Genomic DNA, 20,971 nt, shown 5'->3' with positions numbered 1-20,971 from the left:
GCTGAAGCAAGAAGGCTAACTTTAAATGAAACAGGAAAAGAAACAGTCTATGGCCTTCTCACTGGATGAAATCTGCTGTGGACCCTGAGAAGCACAAGCAGAGTTACACTCAAGCTTTCTTGCCCTTTCCTTCCTGATGAGGTTTGGAGGATCCTCAAGAGCAATGTGTGATGTTGTGTGCATGTACAGCAGGAAATCCATGGGAATTGGTTAGTGCACCCCACCCCCTGGCCTAAGCATAAATCCCTTCAGCTACTGCAGGAGCATCTCTGGATGTTGCCTGTTGGGACCAGGGAAGTCCCACCCAGGAATGCCTTAAGATCCAGGATGGCTTGGGAGTAACAGCCACTGTGGTACTATACAATCCACTATTCTTTCTCAGAGTCAAAACTTTGCCTCTTGTCCTGCCTTCTTAAAACACCAGGTTTTGCACAGGAAACGGCTTCATACCAAGTCCATCTGCCATGACAAATAACACCTCTTCAGGGTCTCTGTCAGAGGTCTTGCCCATTGCCTGTTGCCTGATCTTTTAATTTGGGGGGGGGGGCGGGAAGAACCCCATGCCTGAGTGGAGTTGAAATGTGGCCCTCTGGGGCACTTTATCTAGCCTCTGGGGTTCTCCTTTGGTTACGCCCCCTTCACCAGCCCTGCTCTGCGCCTTCCTCAAGTGCTTTTTCTTGGCTGGAACGCATCCTGCAACTACAATAACGCCTTTGTTTGCCTTAGATGAAGGATGGACGTGTGTGTCTCTCTGTGTGTAGAAACCTCTGACTTTTGCAAAGCCTGTAATGTAGACAACCATACAAAGGAAAAAGTCACACCCCTTGTTCCACCCACTTTGGCCTCTGGCCCCAACCACCACTGACATGTGGCCCCCAGAAGGTTACCCAGGAGAGAATAAGGCACTGAAGTAGAGGACAGAACCAGATATCTTCTCCATGCAAAGCATGTGCTCTGTTACTGAACCTTGAACCCACACTATCCACATTCTTTCATTACCAGCCAGGGAGTTTTACCCCCTCCCCTTTTAAGTAAATAGTAGAAAGTTATTTGTTTTCTAATGAATGTAAAATTTCACATTCTTAGTGTAATCTGGATTTTCTTGACTATGAAAGGGCACTGTCTGAGTCCTTCATTCTGTGGAAAATACTGTGTAGAAACTGTACATTTAAAGCACATAAGCACCTTCCATCCCTTCAAACAATTCTGGGCACTGCAGTTTCCCTCTCACAGAATTTCAATTCCCCAGCAACCCTTCACAAACTACAGTCCCCAGAATTCTTTGTGGGAAAGAAAGTGCTTTGAATGTGCTTCAGTAATCTACCTGCTATAATGGGGGCTGCATAATTGGTAGGCAAATCTTTCAGTTGCCTTAATGAGAAGAACTGTTGGCAGATGGCTAATTTAATAAACATGCACTTGTTTCTGAATAGCTAGATTAAAATCTGGGTTTAGGTCCTGCTTGCAACCATGCCACTGGCACTTAGCATTCATAGCTGCCAAGTTTTCGCTTTTCTCGCGAGGAAGCCTATTCAGCATAAGGGAAAATCCCTGTAAAAAAGGGATAACTTGGCAGCTATGAGCATTTGCAAGCCAAAGTCTGCAGAGGCAGCATTAAGTCACGTGCTCCATGACCTTCATTGGCCGCTGCGAACTGAGGCACTTTATTTGCTCACCAGGTTATGCAGTTTGGACATCAAATCCAATTTCTCTCAGGCGCAATTCATGCATTTCCTGGAAACCTTCCTCTGCCCTTTTGGAATTCTGAGGAGGAGCCTTCTTTTTCTGAGAATCCTAAGGTAGGCAGGGTGAGATTCACAGCTGGAATGTGCATGCTCAACTCCCTCCATACCCCACTCTTTTAAAAGTTTGGCTGGCAGTAGAACAATTGTTTGCAAGTCAATTCCAGCAGTGGGAGAAATGGGAAGCAGGACCCATTCCACCAGCACCGATGGACCCCATCAGACTCTTCCTGTCCTTGAACTGTCCCCATTCCAATTCCATTTCATTATAAGAAATACTATAAAACTTTTAAAAATTGTGCCTGAGCTTGCCTTTTCCTCTTCCCTCCCCATTTCCTCTTCCTTCTGCATCACATCTTTTTTACATTGCAAGCCTGTGGGGAAGAACTGCCTTGTTTTTAATTGACTGTATGTAAGTTGCTCTGAGAGTAACTTTCCAGGAGAGGGGCTGTCTGCTTTGCATGCAGGAGGTTCCAGTTTGGTTCCAGGCAGATCCAGATAGGGGACATTCCCAACCCTATCTGCAACCCTGGAAAGCTGCTGCCAGCCGGTGTGGACAATACTGAGTTAGATGGACCAATGTGATGACTCTATGTGTGTTCCTGTTTCCATTTTTTAAAAAAAGGTTTTCCATTCATATTGACATAAGATTATATGAAAGTTCTACAGTTATGATTCTACGATGGCTAGTTCAGATATGCCATAGTCAAATAATAAAAACATGCCTACATGAACAGGACCTTCACCTTGTCACTTACCTTTGCCACTTCCTGGGCCATTTTCACAAGCGTGAAAAATTCGTTTTGTATTCCAGGAAGGCAAATCTGCTCAAAGTCACATTCCTGAGCCTGAGCCAACATCATCTTGACCAGCACACTCAGCATGGCAGGGCTCATGTCGTAACTTGGGGTGTGAGTAAAAGTCTCTTTTAGGTAATTTAAAACTCCTGAAATGGGGAGGGGAGGGAACAAAAAAATGTTAGTAGTGATACAATGTTTATAAGATATCATGATTACTGGCTAACAAAATATAGAGTTTAAATTAAAGCTGTAACAGCAGCTACTTCGGCTGTGTGTGTGGTGGACACACTAAAGTATTCAGGTGTGGGGAACCTTTGGCCCGCCAACTGTTGCTTAACTACAACTCCTAGAGGCCCCAGCAAGCATGACCAATGGCCAGGGGTGATAGGAGTTGTAGTTCAGCAACAACTGGAGGGCCAAAAAGTTTCCCATACCTGCATTAGATAGCCAAGAACTCAGTATGCATTTTCTGAAGCAGGCCAGACTTTTCTCTCCAACACAGGTATTCAACAAGTGGGTGGGGCTGCTTTTGCCCTTGCAGTTCTGAAATTAAACTGCATGGGCACAAGGTCCAGAACAGCACGTGGATGTCCAGTGGCCCATTGGCACTGACCTGGAGCCCTGAGTGGCTCTTGGCAATCTACTGATTACTCAAAGGTTCAGGAAAGGGCAACAAAATGATCAAAAGGGTGGAGTGACTCCCTTATGAGGAAAGGTTACAGCATTTGGGGCTTTCTAGTTTAGAGAAAAGGCGAGTTAAGAGGCGACATGATAGGAGTTTATAAAATTATGCATGGAGTGAAGAAAGTGGATAGAAAAAAAAGTTTTCTCCCTCTCTCATGACACTAGAACTTGTGGACATCCCATGAAGCTGAATGTTGGAAGATTCAGGACAGATAAAAAAATGACTTCTTCATGCAGTGCACAGTTCAACTAAGGAACTTGTTCCCATAGGAGCTGGTGATGGCCACTGACGTGTAGGTGGGTTCTCACAAGGTAAGACACAGTGATAACAGCAAGAACCTTTATTTAACTAACAGAACTGGACAACAGGGGCAAAGCAACTGCTTGTATACATTTCTGAAGGCCTGGACCACTCCCAATGTGATTGGCTGTCTAAACTTCCAATCTGTGAATCATGACTAAGAGTTTAAGGGCCAATGGCTGAGGTCCAAATCCTGGAATGTTCTGTGATTGGATATCATATATCGAATCAGAACACAGGAGCTCAGAATAGTTAGTCTAGACTCAAGCTCAGGCAAACACAGACCACCACTAAATACATAACGGCCACCAACTTAGATGGCTTTAATTTTATTATTATTAAAGATCATTGGACGACAGAGGACAAGATGGTTGGACAGTGTTCTCGAAACTACCAACATGAGTTTGACCAAACTGCGGGAGGCAGTGCAAGACAGGAGTGCCTGGCGTGCTATGGTCCATGGGGTCACGAAGAGTTGGACACGACTAAACAACTAAACAACAACAACAATCATTAGCCAAATTCATTGCCTACTAGCCATCATGGCTATGCTCCAACTCCAGAGACAGAGGTAGCAATGCTTCGGAATCCCAGTTGCCGGAAGCCACAGGAGGGGAAGCAGCTCTTGTGCTCAGGTCCTGCTTACAGGCTTCCCATGGGGGCCAATGTGAGAACAGGTGGTTGGATTAGAAGAGCCACTGACCTGTTCCAGCAGGCGATTCTTATGTTCTTAGAGCACCACACATAGTTCTATGCACACCTCTTTTTGGCCCAATTCACTCTTTACTTGCTCCACCCCTAGCATCATATATGACATCAGTTGGGCAGGTGGGTGAGTCTTGGCCAAAACTGCCTCAAAGGCCAAATGCGGAGGCCTGGTGGACCTAATTAGGCTCATGGGCTGGAGGCATAGCTGCCAAGTTTTCCCTTTTCTCGCGAGGAAGCCTATTCAGCATAAGGGAAAATCCCTTAAAAAAATGGATAACTTGGCAGCTATGGCTGGAGGTTCCCCACCACAGAGTTAGACTGTGTGCACACTATATGTTTAAAACACCTTTCCCTCAAATAATTATGGGCACTGTAGTTTGTTACAGGTTTCTGTAACTCTGTGAGTGCCCAGAATTATTTAAAGATGCTTCGAGTGTGCTTTAAAGGTACAGTATGCACAAAGCCCCAAGAGTGCAGGACTACTACCAAGGAGACCCAGGTTCCAATCTTACTCTGCCACGCATCTTGCTGTGTGATTTTGGGCCAATCACCCACTCTCACTCTGGCCTACCTTACAGGGTTGTTGTGAGGATAAAAGAGTGGCAGTGAAGAGGAACACCGCAAGTGCTACCTGAGTTCCTTGGAGGAAATGTGGGATAAAAACAATTGACAGTAACACTGAAATGGCATGGCAGTTAGGAGAGGGGCGAAAAAGAGCAGAGACATTTGAGGGTCTGAGGAGGAAGAGAAATCCCTGAGTGACTGAGCCAGGCCACTCCCTCGAGCAGAGTCTGGAGCCGAGCCAGAGCTCTGCCATAGCAGCAAGCGAGCCAAAATGAAGTTAGACGACAAACTATCCTTTTGGAAAATTAAAACAAACATTTACTGTAGTATAAGTACTAAAGTAATACTTGCATGCTGGTGCTGAAATCTAATCTCAAAAATGCACCTTACCCAACCAGTTCGTCAAGTTTCAGAAGCAAGTTTTTAATTGCCCAATAGGACAGAGAATGGAGCATTGCATTATTTGGTTCTGTGAATTCCCCCATCCCCCACTCAAGGGGGTTACTGACATTATGGTGGAGCTTTTGTTAGTTTTAAATTTCCTGCTTCCATTGTCATATGAAAAGCAGTCTTGGGTGGGGCAATCTTTTATTAAATGCTCCATTTATAATACGTTTTGCCTTAAAAGCAGCTGTAATAGATTCTGGAAGCAAAGGTTCTTCTCAACTTCTCACAGAAATAGCTGTCAGATTTAGATTTTAAAAATGCCAAACCCTCAATTTCTTAACAGATCCACGGACTAAAGTCCACAGCAGCTTGTCTTGGTTTAGTTCATCTTTACATCATAAGAACTTCAGCCGTGACCTTTTTTTTTTCCTTCCGTCTCTTAAGTACATATATGTATGCACAGGGTTGTGTTTATAGACGAAAGCCATAGCAACAATCTTCCCTCTGTCCACAAAGAACTACGTGTACGGTTATGAATGATAACGCATTGTGCACAATGCTATGTGGTCACGCCCCACAGGTACAATGAAAAGCATTTTGCTGGAAAGGCACATCTTTGAAGCAGACAGATTTAGGCTGGGTGCCCATCTCAGAATAATCTCAGCTGGGTCTGTGTGTAGTTTGATTGTATTCAAGGGTCTGGGAGGCAGAATCCTGCTCCGGGGGGCGCAGATTCTGTGCCGAGTACAAATTATGCAAAATAGACAAGTGGGGCCTGCAACAAAATGTTGCAGTGTGTAGCTTGCAGGTGCTGTTCAGAAATTAGGCCATTCCAATTCATTCCATTCCTCCCATTGCCAGCCAGCCAGCATTCCGTGACCACAGATAACACTTAGTCCTTGTTGGGTTGTACTTAGAGGTGTCGGTCACACACATACACACACCCCAAAAAAACCCACAACTTTTTTGGACTTCTGAAAATCTTGGCTTTCTCCCAAGTCTTCTGACATTTCCCTCTCATGAACAGATGGTACAATTTTGGAAAATTGTCCTGCCAGGCTTAGCTAGGCCTTGGGAGGAAGGGCTACCAACCCCTTTGGGTCTTTTTTCTTCCACCATGTGAACCCAAACAGTACAGATGTCTAAGCTGGATGCTTGAAGCTTAGACCACGTGGCTTTAGCAAGCCATCTTTGTATTTCTATACAAGTAATATAGAAAGTCTTATCATTGTGTAAGTTAAACTGTCTGTCTTTTCTTGCTGCTGTATGTAAAAGCACATGAATCTGACCTTTGGATAATTTGTAAGTAAACCATTTTTAACTTACCAAATGTATGGTCTCTATATCTATGCTAAGAGAAGTGGGTAACTTTGGAAGCAACTTACAAGGGAATATTTTAATGGTCCAACAGCCTACCGTCTTTCCCCTTTTTTAAGACACCGTCTTATAACTTTTTTTCCTCAAAAAAACACAGGGTGGCTTACTTTCGGTGGGATGTCTTATTTTTTTTATTACCGGTACAGTTTTTACAGCTCAGGGCGCTGGCTCAGGGCGCTGCTCGGTTCTCTTGAGTGCTCGGCGCTGCAGCAGCCACTGGTTCCGGGTGGCGGGGCAGCAGGCATCCTAGGCCGGGCCAGGCAGAGGCCGCTGGCTCAGGCGCTCCGCCTGCCGCTGCAGGGCGCTCCAAGCTCCTTGGCCAGGCCAGGCAAGGAAGAAGCAGTGAGCCCAGCGGTGGCGACAAGCACAGAAGCGGCAGGGCGGCGATGGACGAGAAGGCGGAGCGCGGGGATGCAGCCAGCAAGGCGGGAGCGCGATCAGCTGTTAAGCGGAGCTCTTGGAGCGCCACTTCAGAGCTGATCGCGCTCCTGCAGTGCCAGCTGCATGGAGTGACTCTGTGAGTGGAGGTGCCTGTGGGGGTTGGTTTCCGCGGAGCGGAAGTATGGCTTATTTTGGGGGTATGTCTTATATTTCTCAAATGCTTAAAAACCCTGCCATGGCTTACTTTCTGACTACGTATTAAAAAAGGGGAAACAGGGTATATTTCCACACTTATTTTGCTGCATGTTTTATGATTTTAAAATCTCTGCTGGGACTCTCTCACCAAAGAGTACTTGTCCCAAACCTGGATCTGGGCATCCAGGGGATTCTCCTTGTATTTCTCCATATTCTATTTTTTCCTTTAACTAAACCAAATTAAAACCAGGAAAAATAAACCTTAGGGCACAGAAAATGCCCTCAGTCTCCTGTGACCACCACTGCAAGGAAATACAAACCAAGGTATGTGCCGAGACCCCTGAACGTCTCACCCGTCAGAGATTGGTGTGCACAATATAGGATGCCATTGCACTTAGGGTGGGGATAATTTAAAGTGTGGATCATTGGAGACACAGGAAGCTACCTTACCCCAAATCAGACCCTTGGCCTCTCCAGCTCAGTACTGCAGTGACTGGCAGCAGCTCCCTATGGTTTTAGCCAAGAGACTTTCCCAGCCCTACCTGAAGATGCTGCCAGGGACTGAACCTAGGACCTTCTGCATGCAAAACAAGTGCTCTGCCACCAAGTTACAGGCAGCCCTTCCTTTGGAGTATAAGCTGCAATAAATTATATACCAGCCAGTGCAATGCCTACGTTAGGGAAGGAGAGGAGAAAGACCACATTATGAGACTAAAAAAAAGCTGTTAATAATGGACCACAGTCTCTAAGGCCTTGAAACTACAGCTCATTAATTGTTAACCATAATATTCACTTTGGGTTGCATCCAAAGTTAGAAAGGAAACCCACGAAAATGGCTGAGCATAACTAACACTGTCACTTCATTTCAATGGGTCTACTCCGGAATAAAATTTAGGCTGCATACACACCACACGTTTAAAACACGCACATGCACACACAGAGAGAAAGAGAGAGAGACAGAGAGAGACAGACAGACAGACAGACAAAATACCGGTACTGGGAATTGTAGTTTACCCCTCACAGAGCTATGATTCCTAGGGTTTGGGGGGGGCAGGGGTTATCAATATATGCTGTGTATGTAGCTAAATCGGATACAACCCTTAGTCTCAACTAAATGAGTTACTTGGGCAGTTTTATATTTAACTACAGTGGAACCTCGGTTTATGAACACCTCGGTTTATGAATTTTCGGTTTATGAACGCCGCGGACCCATCTGGAACGGATTAATTCACTTTCCATTACTTTTAATGGGAAAGTTCGCTTCAGTTTATGAACGCTTCAGTTTATGAACAGACTTCCGGAACCAATTACACCCATGTTTCAGTTTATGAACGCTTCAGTTTAAGTACTTCACGGACCCGTCTGGAACGGATTAATCCACTTTCCATTACTTTCAATGGAAAAGTTCGCTTCAGTTTATGAACGGTTACTCCGCGGATCGTCTGGAACGGATTAATCCATTTTCCATTACTTTCAATGGGAAAGTTCGCTTCAGTTTATGAATGCTTCAGTTTATGAACAGACTTCCGGAACCAATTGTGTTCATAAACCGAGGTACCACTGTAGTCTCATTCAGCCCGTTAAGAAAACGGGCGCTAGAGGTGCGACGGGGCCGCGGCCTTCCCTCCCTTTCTGCGCTCGGCCACGGGGCGCGCCGGGAACGCAATTAAACAAAGCGCTCTCCCGTCGTGTCCCGCGGCCGAGCGCAGAGAGGGAGGGAAGGCCGCGGCCCCGCCGCTCCTCCCACGGGCCAGGTAGGGTTGTCAGGAGGAGGAGGAGGCGGACCCGAGGCCGCCATCTTGGTCCGCCGCCGCAGGGGAACGGAGGGCAGAGGGTTGAGGGGGGGAGAGAGTGCGCACGTGTGTACGTCCCACCTCTTCGTCCAGACCCTGTGTCCGTGGGGCACATGCGCATTAGCGCGGACACAGGGACACAGGGACTGGACGCAGAGACACAGGGACTTTATTATATAGGATGGGACTAAACTTGAAAAGTGAATATTTTAATTATTATTGTTTTAAGCGTGTGCCCCTCTCATGCTAAAAACCTGTTTAATCCTGGGTCTCTTTTGAGGGCAAATACATTGCAATTAAATGAAGGCTGTGTACACACTACATCTTTAGGTACATTTGAAGCACATTCTTTCCCTCAAAGAATTCTGGGCACTGTCATTGGTAAAGGACTGCTGAGAATTGTAGCTCTGGGAGGATGAACTACAGTGCCCAGAAATCTCTACGGGAAAGAACACGCTTTGGATGTGCCTGACAGGTACAGTGTGCACACACAAGCTCATGTGAAACGTGTAAGGCTCTATGCATGCAAAAGAGAAGCAACTGGATCAAGCCACTATCCCAAGGTGTTTGGAGAACCAACATACAACTCTTCCCTACCTGCTGCATTCTGAAAAGCCTCAATGGCCTTTTGAAGCCCAGCCTGCGTCTGCTGATGGCACCTTGTGCCAATCTGGGTGTAGAGAGCTCCGATGTTGAACAGAACACTAGCTTTTTCCAGCAACAGGTTCTTCTGGCAGACAGGAACACCAGTGAAAGAGTCATACCTTCAGCAAAAACAGAAACAAAACCGAATATGTATGTAATTAAGAAGGGTGGTGTGGTGGTGGTGAGGGGATTAGGACAAAGAACAATTTTAAGACCCACTCCCAACCCTCTTAGCTACAGTTAAGCATCTGACAAGCATTACATTTGCACCAGCTCATTGATGGGCTCTTTTTTACTTTAACTAAGAGTCAACAATGCTCATAATCCAGGGCACGTAACACACATTAATTGCTGAGCTTTGTCAACTAGAAAGCACATTTCTTTTTGCTCTCTTAAAAGCAGCACACCCCTTCCTTGCAATGCTTGACTGGATCGCTAAGAGCTTTTTTGGCCAAATGGGAGGCTTTGCATTTTGCCTCCAGAAACACAGGGCTGCAATCCATCAGGTCAAATTTCAAACCCACAAAGCTGCGCTCCCAATGCATTAGAACCAACACTAACAACATTCTAAATGGAACTTACCAGGTAAATAAAATCCCCAGGTGTCTGCTGGGTGAAAAAAATCTATTCTCTACAAAGCCGAGCTGAACAAAATAGCTCATCAACATCTCAACTCCCGATTCATCTCTGCTGGGGGTACGGCAGGCCTTAGAATACAAAACATACATTCACCATGGTATGTCATCAACATGTGCCAGGTAAATGGATTTTACACCGTCACATTAGTACAGAGTTCTGAACATATTTTCATAGGTCACAGCTCACTTCGTCATGCCCAAAGTGGCTTCTTAAATGATTTACAATGACTACATTTACAAAAGTGAGGTCAAAGTGAAGGCAAATGAAAACAAAGCATTGCTACACTGTTAGGCAGTGTACAAATGAACACAAGATCCAGGCAGTGGGGGTATCCAAATTCCAATTATTCACTAGTAATAAACTAATGGATAGCAAGCGAACACCTAAAATATGGCAATTACTTTTTTGTAGTGAGCCCATTTCTCCCGGCACCTAGAGAATCATAGAGGTGGAAGGGACCCCAAGGATCATCTATCCAACCCCCTGCAATGCAGGAATTACAGCTACCATGTCCACAGTTTATACAGGTACAGGTTTTGTGTTTTTTTTGGAGCATCTAGTTCAAGTTCCTATGTGGCCAATGTTCCTTTGGGGAGATGCCTAGGGCCAGTCTTGCATCTAAATCGTTTTTTTTTTTAAGTTCTCATCTACAGGTGTGTGTTTTTTTAAAAAAACACACAACACTTGAAATCCAAGTCCATTTTCTAAACAGACTTAACTTACTTGTCTTAAGTCCATAAGATCAGCAATTTCATTTTCGTATTCAGAACCTTCTTCACTGTAGTGTTCCAGGATAAAGTCCTGGAAATGATAAAGGAGACATGGTACAGTTCAAATCCTGAATTTCTTCACCATGGCTGCACAAGTATTTTAAAGAAAAACTTTGACAATGCTATCAATAAGTAATGAAGAGCTCACCTAATCATGTAGCCCTGAACTGACATGTGCATTTGCCAAAAAATAACTAACCTTAAGCAAGTAGAGTCCTTGACTCTGTATGAAGCCTAAATCCTCACCTAATTTTTAGAAAAGCCCCAAGCCTTGAGGGCTGGTTTATAACATTGAAGGTTGGCCATTGAATGACATTTGTTCAGCATCTCTTAGTAAAGAGCATAGCACATTCTAAGAGACAAAAAATCCAGAGAAGCTCATGTCACACACACACACTCTGAAAATTGAAATTGCTGCTTAAAGGCTATGACCACCACTATGCAAAAGATGAGCCAGTTTCCAATTTTGTATGTGAAGCATGCGACTAGACAGTATGCACACCTTGGGTGGAGGAAGTGGACCGAGAATTTCTCTCTCTCTTCTGTCGCACTAGAATTCTGGGCCATCCAACAAAATCAACACCACAAAACTAATTAGCAGAACTGACTGCCACAAGGCATGATGTCTGCTAGCTTTGCCTGAAGACAGGAATGATCAAACTGAATGGAATGAGGGGGCACATACAGATCCGGTTCCCCTCTCCAGTACAGAACCTTCACATTTAGAAGCAGTCTACCCTTGAATAGCAGTTGCTGAGGAGCAACATCAGGACTGTGTTTTGACCTTGATGACCTGCTTGTTGAGATGCCATGTGGCGGGTCACTATGAGGAAAAGGATGGGTGGCCCTTTTTTCTGATCTAGCAAGACTCTTCTTACACTCTTGGGTATTCTATAAATTGTTTCATGTCCACTTTGCTCCTCTGAGATTAAAAGGCTGACTATTCACCACTGGCCAGGTTAAAAGGGAGCAAACTCAACTTCAAACCTTAGAAATGTTTGCTGGGAAGATCAGTCTGTTGCCTAATTCTGACATTTCTCTGGCAAAGACAGGGTTTCCTGCACACACACACCTGTTTCATAATCCCATTCAGGGCACAAGAATACTATTGGAAATGGACTATGCATTTTAAAATGAAAGGGGGCAGGGGGTAAATTAGCAGAATAAACCTAGATGTGCACAGCATTGCGGGAGGGTCGGTTCATTTGGAGTGAGACAGAATGGCCATGGACAGGGGCAGAGAACCTGATTTCATTCATGGTGTAAATATTTGCCCAGCTCCCCAGTGCCCCAGACAGAATCTTGATAAATCTTTCTCTGTCCTTCTCTGTCTCACTTTCCTGTTTCAAAAGGGGGGGTTGTTCATGTGATTCATTTACTGCACAGAAGCAGCAACAGCACTTGAAACAAAGTCTATTAAAAGTCACAACTGCCTGCCTGAGCCAAAGCCTGCTCTCCATTCAGATTTCTGTGGACATTTATTTGGTGTTTTACTTGTACCAAGAAAATTTAAAACCAGAGCTCTTCAGTCTTGTGTGTGATTGGCTCAAAAGAAGGCATCTGGGAATTACTTTGGGCAGACAGGGAATTTTTATACCACCAATTCAGTGGAGCAAGGCAATACACACACATAAAAGCAGATCAGTAGATCAGTCTAGGAAAGAGAACCATAAAACCTCACAACCATCTTGCAGTAAAGCAAGTAAAACCTGTCTACCTCTTGCTAAAAACTACAGGCCAACAAACCAGCCTTGGTCAACTCAGAACTCTGGGGCCCTTATCTAGGTTATTACACTGCAGGGCTACCAATGGCCTCCAACATGTGACACTCACCGCCCTCACCCCAACCTCATAGTGCCTGCATTCAGATTTCAGCACCCGCAGTCCCTTCATTCCTACCTAGGGTTGCCAGACTCAATAGAGGACAGAACTTCTGTGCCTTTAATTACCCTGCTCTCTTTTGAGTCTGGAAACCTTAAAGAGAAACCAGCAGACCCTTTGTTTAATTTCCAGGCAAAGGGTCTGCTGGTTTCTCTTTAAGGTTTCCAGACTCAAAAGAGAGCAGGGTAATTAAAGGCACAGAAGTCCTGTCCTCTATTGAGTCTGGCAACCCTATTCCTACCTTTGCATGATCCTGGCAAACAAGCTTCTGCCAAGAAGTCTTCCATTAAATGTCGCCCAAACCAACAAGTTAAGAGCTTTGAAACAAGATCCCTCCTCTTCAGAGAGGGGGGAATTTGCGGGCGGGACCCGCTCTACGCAGTGAGCAGGGGGCGGTTCCCGCCCCCCTGCTCCACCTTTACCTGCCGCGCTCAGGGCTGGCCAATAGGGCCAGCTGGGGGGGGCGGAGCTAACAGGTCTTTAAATTAGCGCGGCAGGCTCCAGATCGCCCCTTTTCGCCCCTGCACCACATCGGATCTCCCACCCACCCGCCCTTTAGGTCGTCCCTTAGTCAGGTTCATTTTGACCTTGCTATGGACTTCGGTTGGTCGCCTTTGGGTCGCCTTTGGTGGCCCAAAGGGTCCGGGTAGGAGTTTTTTCTCCAATTGGCTAATTGGCACCGGCCTCTTGGTTTTTTCGCCTACCTCGTAGCAATTCGTCACAACTTCTTCGGTATTTGGCGGTAGGCATTGGAATATGGAGTTGTCTGGTGTGTTCGAGGACTGGTTGTGGCCATCATCCAACCCTCCTCTTATAGGGGTATCCCCTTAAAGGGATCCGGCGGTCGTGGATCCCGTCCGACGCCCTGCTGGTGGCTAGGGCCATGGCACAACCCCGGTGGCACCAGGGTGAGCTTTCAGTTGTATTTGCATCAACAGGCTCCTCCCTTGGGGTGTTAACCTGATATGACCCCCCCCCCGCCAAGCGGGGCGGAGTCACGCTTGCTAGCGAGTCCAATGCCTAAGCCAATACCTCTCACTTGCTTTAACCAATAAAGTTGTGGCCTTATTCTACCCATCAACCTTAATACCACGTGTCACTGTGTCTTTATTTATTGCGGGGGGCGGGTCCTCGAACCGCAAGTCAGGATATTAAGGCTACTTTAAACCATAGCGTAGCATCCTGGCTCATCCCAAAGCTGTTAACTACAATTTTGGAAACAATGGGTTGTAACCAATGAAATTCTACTTAAAGTAAACCCACTGGGCACTAGCACAATGAGAGTCCTCCCCCTGTGTGTGCCTTTCACCATCCCCAGATCTACTCCAGAGATTTGGGGGAAGCCCCGGAACAGGTTTACAGAGGACATACAGGGAGAAGAGAGGGATAGATTGCTCCATTGTGCATGGATAAATCCTTTCACTAATGGAACAATCTGCTTAATGCTACGTTGATCGCAACCCATTGAAATTTATGGACCCAAGTTAGTATTGTGCAAATAACATTGGATATCACCCAGTGGCAAACTATAGTTCATGGATGACGTCTGGGTTTGCCAGATCATGCAATGGAACTGATTGTGCAGCCAAAAGGGTTTTCTATGGTTCAGCTTAGTAAAGCAAAATATGATTGTCTGACCATTGACCCAAGTCCTGTTCCTCATGCTGCTTTCATTTACTCTGCAACAGCCAGTCTTGAGTTGTTTTAAAAACCAAGGAAGGGGTTTGTTCTTTCACGTAAATATATCTTCAAATTGCACAAGTGCCCACAATCTGTTATCAGCTGTGTAAAATGAGCCTCCCCAGTCTGGGGACTGGCAGGCTGTGCATTTTGTGGTGTATAAATGCTCATGCATGTGGACTTGCACATCTCTGCAGGAGAGTAAATCCAGCATCTCACAGTAACATTTGATAAGGGTAGGAAAGGCCCCTATGGGCAAAGCATCTCTCCATATTCCTAAAGAAATGGTTCTTCGCTAGTGCCTCCACCGCAATCTCTAGACACAATGGGACTAGCACAGTAGAAGAACCACAAAGAAGTGTGCAATTTTAATGTTATGACAGCATGAATGAGACATTATTGTTTTTCTCAAAAGACGAAGTAATGCCTGGCCCATATTTGTAATCTGCTCTTGGAATTTAAAGCATGCAACTTTTTTTTTAATTCTCTTAACCATAAGAGCTAGAAATAATCTAGGTGGGAGTGATAAATTTAGAAGATTTTTCTTAACAATGAAACCCTGAGATTCACCGTCGAATCAAGGTTTTTATTGTGAATCTAAACCAACTTTTGTGGCTTGTAAATTTCTCTTGAAACATTTCCCTGGGGAGCAAATTAAGTCATAATGAGAATTTGAATCTGTCTTATCACCCCAACATCTGCAGTGTATACTTTTTCCTTGCTTAGTAGAAACGCTACCTTCAAAGGAACTGCGAAGTCAACGTCTTTGGTCTCTTTCAAGCCAAGTGGTATCAGAGGAATGCTAAAAGCCTCCCTGTGTTAAAAAAAGAAGAAGATTAAGATCAAATTTCCCCTCCCCCAACTTTTCAAAAACCGCAAATTGGTGTAGGAAAGTGGTTGTTCTATGAACCTCTATATAGTATCCATAAGTGTAGACTAGCTTGTTTGACACCTATACCCCAATAGGTTCAATTGCATCATTTAAAAAGCAAGCAAACCAAAAAGTGGCTTGCAAACTCTTCCTTCACCCTCACAACAAACTCCTTTCCATTTCAAAGAGGAGGAAGTGGAGATGAAAGTTGAAGTGACTTGCCCAAGGCCATGCAATGAGTTAAACATAGGCAGACATTCATAGGCAGACATAGGCCGCTGACCTCTCTTAAGGTTGACCTCCTGGTTGACCTTTTATGAGCCTGAGACCACACTTACTAAATGGGGGGACTGCTGTGGGCACCACCCACTCCATGCCACCAAGCACACATGCCACTCAACCTATTCTAATGGTGAACAGAACACTTCTTTCAAAGCCTAGTTTCAGCAAGGAAAGGGGACCAAGTAAGGCCTCTATGGACACCTATGGGTGTATGTATGTGCATCACCAGTTCTGTTGTTGTCACCAACTCAGCTCCTGAATCTGATTGCAGTGGGTGGGTGGGTGGGGGGCAGCATTTCAAGGCAGGGTGAGCCCACTAGAGCCAGCACTGACATTGACAAGGGAGGAGGGCGACATTGTTACCTGCTCCACTCCTGAATCTGATCTGGGAAGAGAGCTTAAGGGAGGGGGGCGGCTGCTCTTTATCAAGAGATAAAGCCACTGACTGGAGGTTGCTTCTTCTGCCTCTTTATGGTCTTCCATTAAAGAGGGCTCTTTATGGCTACTGTCCATGATAGCTATTGCTCTGCTTCCACAGTTGGAGGCAGCAAGGCTTCCGAATGCTGGTTGCTGGAAACCACAGGAGGGAAGAGGGCTCTTGTGCTCAGGTCCTGCTTGCTGGTTTTCCATAGGCAACTGTTTGGCCACCATGGGAACAGGATGCTGAACGAAATGGGCTATTGGCCTGATCCAGCAGGCTCTCATGCTCTTATGTGTGCCATGGCTCCATGGCTTTCTAGATTGTGAACCTGAGGACAGGAACCATCTTAACACTGTTTTCTTAAGCCACTCAAACAGTCTTTTTTGTTAAAGTATGGAGTATAAATGCTGCAAATGCAATGCAATGCAATGCAATACAAATGTGTTGTTCAACTCTAGCATAGGGAAGGGCTCCATGAAAGAGTGCAGGCCTTCTTTTAAATACAACCCCTCAGCATTTTCACATAAAAAATGCAAAGTCTGCCAAAGTAGTTTAAGGCTCCCTTCCTCCCAGCCTTCCTTCCCCTCATCACTGATGTACAAATAAACAACCTGATGCAGAACGGGTTACAAAACCATTCATTGTTATTCACAGGCATACCACTCTCAGAGAAATCAAAACCAAATCCCTGGCATTAACCACGACATTAAAACGAACCCTTTGCTTGTTGATTCGAGGCATTCCCCTCTGATCCATCTTTATTAAGTTTGCCATGTTTGTGCACAAATTTCCATGGGCACCTGTGTTCCTGCCAGCTCTAAGATGAATGCAGGGTGGAATTCAATCTCTCATTGAAATGCCAACCTCATGGTGGGAGAAATAATAAACTTCTCAATTTTGACTGGCAGCACACACAGCCTTTTCCAAAATGTCCCTTAAATCTATGCTAAAGTGTGGGCTGTTAAGATCAAGCAAAGCAACAACAACAACAACAACAACAGCATGGGGGCGGTGCACAACAGAGCTACAGTATATTGTCTTTTAAAAGCAGGCTGGGATATAAGTTTGTGACAGTGCCGACAATGGGCTTGAGGTTTCAGAGAATTAAAATGTATACCCCTGAGAGGAATATTTATTTATTTATTTATTTATTTAAGAGAGAAAGAAATTATTAAATGAGAGGGACAAATAACTATGAAAAGGGAAAGAACGGAACAGCAAAGCCTGGCATTAAATGTTTCACTGCAAATCAGCGCCCCACTTTGCCTGCTGGCTTTGTGCAGCTTAATACCAAGAGGAGAAGTTAGTTCTGGCCTTCTCTGCCACTCCCCATTCAAGTCACCTCTTCGAAGGCATTTCTGAGGATTAGGGATCAGAATTAATTGCTTTTAATACCTTTCCCAAGGAGGAAGGTAAATACCCGCTGTAATCTCCTCAGTCAACAGCCAGACCAAACTGAATATTTTCGCCTCTCTCCTGTGCAGCTTTGTTCTCTGCATTTTTTCCCCTCTGTCAGACAAATATTTGTTTTGTGTTTTTTGTTTTTTTTTTACTCACAGGTAACATACTTGTCTGGGGAACAATACTACAATAGCTCCTCCCCCACTCACTCTGTGTTCCGGTAAACCTCAACAGAGATGTTGAGTCCTTCCAGCTCCTCCTTAAGGATCTGCAGGTCTGAGTTGACGAAGCTGAGTTCCAGCAGCACCTGCTCGCGCACCTTGTTGCTGGTTGTCGCCCTGCCAGGAAGAAAAAGGCATACACATCAGAAGAGCCAGCTGGATCAGGCCAGTGGCCCATACAGTCCAGCATCCTGTTCTCACAGAGGCCAACCAGATGCCCCAAAGGGAAGCAGGACCCGGACACAAGAGCACTTTCCCCTCCTGTGGCTTCCTGCAGCTGGTATTCAAAAGCATTGCTGCATCCTATTGTGGAGGAAGTGCTTAGCCATTGTTGATAGCCTTAACCTCCCTCAATGAATGTGTCCAACCCTCTTTTAAAGCCATCTAGGCTGGTGGCCATCATTGCCTCCTGTGGGAGCTAGTTACATAGTTTAACTATGCGCTGCACCTTTGAGAACGCTTTGAGGACAGCCTCTTTATTGTATAATGGGCCTTACCGGCATTCTCTACATTTCTGAGATTTCCCCCTTAATAATAGACATGAAAAAACTCTGGTTTCAGAATTGATATGGCCCACTGCCAAACGAAAAGAATGTGGAGTGGCTTTCAAGACAACATTCATGGCACAGATACTATTGTTGTGATTGTTAAGCCGAAGAAGACAAACAAAGCAATAGGCCTGCCTAACAATTCCACTGCAGTTTTTAATGGCAATGGTTTCCATTGACCCATAGCACTGTAGCCAAGGCCCACAAATGCAGTTGACAGGTCGCCAAGTGTTGGTGAGTGGCAGAGAGAACTTATAATTTATCCCTCACTTCTTTTTTTAAAGCTGTCGCTAGGGTTTGCCCAAGACATTTTGCTACCTGAGGTAAAAAGGTCAAGATAGTAGCTGCCCACACAACTCTACCAGACCAGCTGTTGAACTCTGGTGAGAGGACTGTACCCTTCGCTGAATGTGACGGCAGCAGGCTAGAGTTTAGAGAGTACAGGGCAAGCCACACAGCACAAACAGCTTAGCCCTCCATCAAAATGAAATGGTCAGGGGCCCCCAGGAAGAGCAGCTCTCTGCTGTCCCTGCCCTTCCACCTGGGGCAGCTGCTTCATTCTCTAAAGGTAGGGCCTTAGTAAAGGTTTACTTCTTTCAAAATGGTGCCAGGCTGGGCTTTGTGCAGGGACACAGCATGGAACAGGGGAGTTGCTAGCAACAAAGGTTGCGCACACACACCATACTTTAAAGCACATTTCCGCCCTCAAATAATTCCAGGCATTGTAGTTTGTTAAGAGTTGCTACAAATTTAACTCTGTGAGGGGTAAGCTACAATGACCAGAATTATTTGAGGGCGGAAATGTGCTTTGAATGTGCTTGAAAGGCATAGCATGTACACAGCCAAATCTAGGCTTAACATGCCCAGCTAAAATCTGCAAACTCCTCACCTTCTCCAAGCAGGACTAGCTCAGATTTTTGCTTTGGTTTCAGCTTCAAAACTCTGAACTAGATCCCTTTTAATAAAAGGGGGGGTTCATTTTAACCTTTTGTCCAGGCTTTTGATGGACTATAATAATGTTGCTTTTGCTGCTTGTGTGTTGTCAAAGCTTTCTGAGGTTGTCTGGGGCAAGGACTGTTTTGCCTATTTTAAATTAATTACATAGGTTTTTGTATGAATGTGTCAACATTATAATGTATTTTATGCATGCTTATGTTATTAAAATGTGCTGCAAGTTCTTTGGAAATTGCTGAGTAACAAGCAACAAACAAGGCCAACAAACACCAACAGAAAACAGCAACATGCACAGCTTTCAGATGTCTGCTTGGATCCCAAGTTAACTTAAGAAAGTTTGGGGAAGGAATGTCTCCCCACCCCACTTCTGTGCCACTTTGTTTGGGAGGGTCCCTATGCCTGATCCCAATTTGCTCAGCAAATGAGGGCCCCCAAACCTCCAGTCAGGTTGCATGAAGAAGGAACGGACGAGAAACTTTCCTTCTGCAAATTTTCTTAAGTTATCTTAGAACCCAAGCCATTAGATTTATGAAATGAATTGTTTGAAATATTGGAATCATGTTGTGTATTGAGCTATCCTAGCTGCTCCCTACTGCTGAAAAATATGTTTATTCAATTAACTATTATGGCATCAAAAGATAGTTATGAAATTATCCATTACTGTGTTTGTTAGAAATGCTGATGTTTTATCTGTTTAAGATTGCTTTTTCATTATTTCTGTTACGCAGTTTGGAGTAAACCCTGAGTGAGTTGTTTTAAATGGAAAGGCAGTACACAAATAAATATGATTTCTTTTAAATACAGTACTGCAAAACAAAACATGTGTAAAGAAAAGCAAGGGAGAGCTTTTAGAGCAGACAAATTTCCGATAGATGAAAGGCTAAAAATACTACAATGAGTCTACATGCAGGATTATTCCTAGCTGCAATTTCTTCAGTGAGATGTTGGGAGTCGCTGGGCTGCTGGCTGGGATTCAGAGGCTGCTCCTGTTGGACAGAACAAAGGCTGCATTCTGGGGCTGTGGGCAGAGGGAGGAGGGAAGTCGTGGGAACATACCGGAGGAGGTTTTCAGCGCCAGCTCTCATCCTCACCGCCTTCAGTATCTGCTGGTTGAGAACTGCTCTTTGGTTCTGCAGTTTGCTCCGTCCAGTCTCCGCAAGAGGGTTGCACCCCTGGATTACAGAAGCACACATCGTTTATCAAAAGTGGATGAGCAAAGAACTAAAGAATGAATGGACACCTCCCTAAGCAGATAACACTGATCTCCACATTTTTAAAAAATAAAAAAAACATATATGTCATCCAACACAGTGTTTCCCAATCCTCTTACTAATGTGGAAGCAACGAGGAGTTGCATCTTTGACCCAAGCCAAGATCTCTCTACAGCCTTTGCCAATAGCTTCTGTCCTTTATAAATATTCTACAAATACTTATGTGACTCCAAGCATGCCTCACACCAGGCATCCCCAAACTTTGGCCCTCCAGATGTTTTGGACTACAATTCCCATCTTCCCCAACCACTGGTCCTGTTAGCTAGGGATCATGGGAGTTGTAGGCCAAAACATCTGGAGGGTCGCAGTTTGGGGGTGCCTGCCTCACACAGTAACCAGTGGAACCTGCAACAAAATGCTGCAGCATGTGGTGCTTGTGATCAGGACACTCCGTTTCCATCATCTCGCCCTCCTGGTTTTCTTTTTCCAAACCCTCCAACAGTCAGCCCTCACTG

General features: G+C 45.1%; 1 protein-coding gene across 1 annotated transcript in view; it reads right to left on the bottom strand.

Annotated features, from left to right (window-relative positions):
* The window catches only part of RHPN2 (rhophilin Rho GTPase binding protein 2), a 44,504-nt gene that overhangs the window by 12,076 nt on the left and 11,457 nt on the right, over positions 1-20,971 (bottom strand). The window contains exons 2-8 of the mRNA XM_035117952.3: positions 20,302-20,417; positions 17,732-17,860; positions 15,286-15,361; positions 10,940-11,017; positions 10,160-10,284; positions 9,530-9,696; positions 2,501-2,688 (exon numbers count right to left, since the gene is read on the bottom strand). Of these exons, the coding sequence (XP_034973843.1) occupies positions 2,501-2,688; positions 9,530-9,696; positions 10,160-10,284; positions 10,940-11,017; positions 15,286-15,361; positions 17,732-17,860; positions 20,302-20,417 (879 nt within the window). The remainder of the gene's footprint in view (positions 1-2,500; positions 2,689-9,529; positions 9,697-10,159; positions 10,285-10,939; positions 11,018-15,285; positions 15,362-17,731; positions 17,861-20,301; positions 20,418-20,971) is intronic.

The sequence above is a fragment of the Zootoca vivipara genome, chromosome 6 (assembly GCF_965207765.1).
Source record: "Zootoca vivipara chromosome 6, rZooViv2.hap1.1, whole genome shotgun sequence".
Lineage (NCBI taxonomy): Eukaryota > Metazoa > Chordata > Lepidosauria > Squamata > Lacertidae > Zootoca > Zootoca vivipara.
Note: the sequence above shows the minus strand (reverse complement) of the source record. Positions and strands in the feature narration are given on the sequence as shown.